This window comes from Pyrus communis, chromosome 6 (assembly GCF_041283825.1).
Source record: "Pyrus communis isolate YQ-2024b chromosome 6, ASM4128382v1, whole genome shotgun sequence".
Lineage (NCBI taxonomy): Eukaryota > Viridiplantae > Streptophyta > Magnoliopsida > Rosales > Rosaceae > Pyrus > Pyrus communis.
In genome coordinates, this window is record NC_142570.1 from 11546244 (window position 1) to 11551239 (window position 4996).

Genomic DNA, 4996 nt, shown 5'->3' on the forward strand with positions numbered 1-4996 from the left:
CGGGTAAATTTGGTTTGTCGGGCCAACGATTGAGCAACGACGTTTGCTAGACTAAAATTGCCCCGACGAATTGTCGTCGGACAAAAAATAGGCGACAAAACCTTATTTGGCTTGACAATATTATTTCGTTTGGAGAGGGTGTTTTTTTTAGTGGAATTGGGACCTGTGGAGGTTTTTTTTTTTTTTGGTGTAGGGCAACTCAATCTAGATGCTTGGGCATTTGGAGGTCTGCTGGACTTGCTCTTAACATTGAGTAGTGCGAGAACGAATAATTGAGATTTAAGAAAATAGATCTAAAAGTTGTGGAAATCAAATCTATTTGTAACCGCTAAATATTCGTAACATTGAATGTTACGTAGCTTTAAAGTAAAAGGCTAGTTGGTATTCATCTTCACTTGTAAGTGAGATGTCTTAGATTCGATTCTTGCCAAATGCGAATATGAACACATTAATATGGCTCGCCCATTGTAAGACTTAACCCACTCTCCCGTCTTTTAATGTGGATAATATCACTTGCTCAAAAAAATAAAATAAAAATAAAAATAAAAATAAAAAACGTAGCTTTGGAGCCACACCCCTAATTTTCTTCTAACTATAATTTCATGTTTCTGTATTTTTGCTGTTTGTATTGCGTTCCGTCCCTGTTTTGCCTTTTTGGCTGTTAACAAATATCCCATTCGACCGAAAGAGAGAAGCTAAGAAAATTTAACCAAGTTTTTGTTTTTACTTTTTACCTATTTTCAAATGTAACTCACTAGCCCAATAAGGCCACTTCTTTTGTTTCATTTCTCTAGTACATATTTGTGTTAACTTGGTAAAACACACAGATACTATATGTGTGCTAATTTGAAATATTTATTTGTATGTTAGTATGTACACATACACTTCGGATTATGACTCGTCTAATGTTTCAATTCCCACTGGCGTGATGATATCCTCCGAATTGCAAGAATCCGAAACCAAACTCACAAGAAAATCAAAGATATCGGTGCCTATGACAGCGGATTCGATGTCCTCTTTGTGCAGTGTCCTTCTCTTCCCTTGTTGGGTAGTCATCCAAGACCTCCTGGTGAGCTCCTCTATGAACAATTCACACGCCTTTGACAACACAATTGGAGCCTCTCCTGATATCATCTTCACGTCCTCCCCAGAATTCTTCATGATCTTCTTGATCCTCGCCAAGGGCAACGAGTGGGGGCCCGATCTCCCCGTTATGCCTCCACACATCATCAATCTCGAATACCTTCCTGGTTGCCTCATTTGTTTCGAACGTTCGAACTTTGTGTTATCAAGTTACCGAAGTTACGAAACTTATAACGTCTTTCACTTTATGTAAATATGATAACAAGGGAGCAGCCGGCAGGCCATGCCAGCCTGCTCAAGCCGGCTAATTAAATATGATGACCTAGTTATTAGTTTCTTAATTATATAAACGATCCCTTAGATAAATTCCCTTATACAATTTTGTACTTACATTTTTTCAAAGCCTACAATAATGATATTGAAATGTTAATAAAGTCAAAGCCTATATATGAGACGTCACCTTAAACAAGCATATGCGTTTGGTGTCCACAATAATAACTAATAAGTGGAACAAGGATCCTTGGCGACAAATTTCTATATAGTGGCATAGGATGCAATACATATACAAACAGATCATGGTTCACTTTTATTGTATCTTATTAAGCTTGATGTTGGTTTCATGTTTGGCTTTTGAAGCACAATTCGTAAAAGGTTCTGTCGGTTGAGATTTGGTCTAGTTTCAATATTAATTGAATAATAAAACATAATAGCTTAGTGTGGATCATTGCCCTTATATACTGTATAATATAAATAGCTGATATAGTTAGCTCGGTACATGAATGTGAGTTTTGTTGGGTTATAGATATAAAATACATGAGTGCTGAAGTATTTATCAGTTAGTGACTTAATATGATTGTAATCACTAGTTTAGGCAAACTACATAGTGTTATTTCATGATCCAAACTGTTTTCTTAGGTTGTCATTCAACGATCATGCTTGCAAAATGTAAGCCAAAACAGAAATCATTCCACTAATAGATTGTGTTAAAATGGAAATTTTCATTGTTTGCAGGAAATTGTGTTAGTCTACTTGTATGATCATGAGAGATTTTTAGGTGCATCTAGAATATTGTCGGAGCATCTCCGATGCAAGGACTCAAATCTTATATTTGAGTCAAAATATAAAGCAAAACATCTTCAATGAACATGAGACTTGAAACTTATATTTGAGTTTTGAGGCAAAATGAGACCCAAACTTGAGCTTCAATACAAGATTTAAGAAAAGGTGGAGCTCATGTCAACTAGAAAAAATGTTATTCAACCAAGAAAAATGAGATTTGAGTCCAATCATCTCCAATGCACATAACCAAATTGTTACAACTCAAATATGAGTATTGAGTCCAATGTTTCTTCTCCAGTGTTAAGACTCAAATCTTAAGACTCCAAATTGAGTCTTAAGAATTGAGACTTAAAATTGAGTTTAAGATTTGAGTCTTTTCATTGGAGAAGAAAACCAAAATACATAAATCCACCACCATTTTGGGACCAAAATATGAGAATAGAGTTTCGGACTTTGAGTCTTTGCATTGGCGCTCTCACATGGTGTAATCATTCCACTCAAACTATGATATTTGCATTTGTTATTTATTAGTATACCATAAAAGTAAGACCTATTAGCCTATGTTATTCACTCATGTCATAACAGGTGAAATATTAGACGGAGTTTTTGAACTTTAATCCTTGAAAACCTAGTGTTAGTTACATATTGATTCTAGTCCTTTTATTTATTTATTTATTTATTATAAGAAAGAAACTTCATTAAAGGGAGAAACCCCTCACACAGCCGGAGCTGATACAATCAAAATGGAAGGCCAAGTTTGCTTCCACAGGAAGACAAGCATCCCAAATATAAAGGTTATCTATCTTAAGCCCAACAGACGCCACAACATCCACAACAAAATTTGCTTCCTTTAATGCATGACCCCACTTGATATCTTGGAAGGACGAGGCACACCACCTGATGTTTTCAATAATAGATCTCAAATTCCACGGCACTTCACAGGCACCACGGATAGCATCAATGATAAGCTTAGAATCACCCTCCACAAAGTGTGTCAAGCTTCTCTTTCTAGCCCAGATCAAAGCCTCACATAACGCTAGAGCCTTACCAACATTAACGGTTGTAAACCCCAAGTTTATAGCACCGGCGAGGATAGGTTTGCAATGCTATTTCCTAATAACGAAGCCTCCGGCAGCCAAGGAGTTAGACACCGACCCGTCGAAATTTATTTTAACATAAGGAGACATTGGACATTTCCACTTGATCAAGTTATTTTCAACTGGCACTTTTGCACTTTCTAGATTAGCAACATTAACCTTGAAATAATCATTGACACGCCCTAGCCTTGATATCCCCACATATCAGGGTAGGCACGTGCTGGCCAATACTCGAAGGTGACGAAGCCATTTAAAACACGCATATAACTCAAAATATATGCAATTAGGACGATTATACCAAAGTAGGAACGTGCTCAAAGCATACAACTAACTAAAAATAATATGAAAGAACTACTAGGAAAAGATACAAACAAGGGAATGATACCTATACTGAGGAGCTCAAAGATACCTATGCTATAGAGTCCTAATGTCGGGATCAGGTGCCTCGATCCTAACTCTTGAAAGGGCGCAAAATAGAAAAGGTGAGGGGACCAAAGTTTATTATAATAATACTAATAATAGAAAAACATTTTATTTCTGAACAAACTAACCCCCTATTTTGAAAACACATATATAATACCCCAAAGGTGAAGCTGTATAAAATAGCATACATCCACACTGACACTAGCCGTGGCTAGTGAAGCTGTCCGACACTGCTTTCGACAGCGAAGCTGGGGGTCTATCATATATCATATCTTACTCCTCCATCTTCAACTATGTCATATGGCCATAGACATATGTACTCGTGGTGTGCAGATGTGCTATATGATAACCCACTAGGTAAGTACCAAAAACATATCTCAAAATCTCGTATCAAACATCGGAGCTCAAAAGCTCAAACCTCGCCTCATAAATCCAACACAAATCATATTCATAATCCAAAACAAACATATACGTGAATCCATAGAATGTCATAAACTAAAATCCCATGATTCATAACCTTTAGTAGTATATAAATCCGCCATATCATAATTTTTTCGTAAAAGCAATTTAATAAATCATAAGTATGAAAATCCGTAAAACATATTATAAATCATGCTCCATTCATAAAATATGCAATGCATGCTAGAATAATATTTTATAAAAATATATAAGTTTAGAAGGGGTTCACTCACAGATTTTATTGCTTGAGAATCGCTCGAACTATTGAGGATGACGTCTCTTCCCGCTAACGCGCCTAAACACAATTAGGGACCTTTTAGTAAAACTCTACTAAAATGTTAGAATTGGGAAAACAGACGACGTATTTGGATTCGGCCCATCAAAAAAACCTAAGGAGGGACCTCAGGTTTTCCCCCACGAGCTGCCGCACATGGCAGTTTGCCGCCCCGACTAGCCGGAAAATCAAACAACTCCAAAAATTTCCAAAATTTACAGGAATGAAGATCTTGATGAGTGAAGCAAGTTTCATACATGTAACTAAGCCTAATTTGGCCGAGAAAAGCCCCAATTTCACTCAAACCCGCTGGAAACACTAGAAATGGGTGACTTCAATCTGTCACTTCCAGTGCTCTGTCGGCCCCAAACCTGTTTGGCCTTTGTTCCTGACCTCTAGAGGAGTGATTTGGTGGTGGTAATTGAAGGATATCGTTTCACAAATGGTGGATCTTCGGCAAGGTTTCCCGCAACACCCACGGTGATTTTTGCACCAAACTACAACCAAATTTCTTCTAATCTTAGGTGGAAATGGAAGAGGGAAGGTCGTGAAATGTTTTCCAAGGAGTGTTTCAGCTTAATTTGCCATAAATTGGTAGGGA

The 4996-nt window shown here is 37.1% G+C and overlaps 1 protein-coding gene across 1 annotated transcript; it reads right to left on the minus strand.

Moving 5' to 3' along the window:
* Positions 1 to 773: 773 nt before the first annotated feature.
* Positions 774 to 1381, minus strand: LOC137710049 (nuclear transcription factor Y subunit C-3-like). The gene has a single exon (XM_068449008.2). The coding sequence runs from the start codon at positions 1258 to 1260 to the stop codon at positions 892 to 894; it is 369 nt and encodes a 122-aa protein (XP_068305109.2). The 5' UTR covers positions 1261 to 1381; the 3' UTR covers positions 774 to 891.
* Between the last annotated feature and the right edge of the window lie 3615 nt (positions 1382 to 4996).

Coding starts and splice junctions, on each gene's coding strand:
- LOC137710049 (XM_068449008.2), bottom strand. CDS start 1,260: ATGAGGCAACCAGGAAGGTATTCGAGATTGATGATGTGTGGAGGCATA.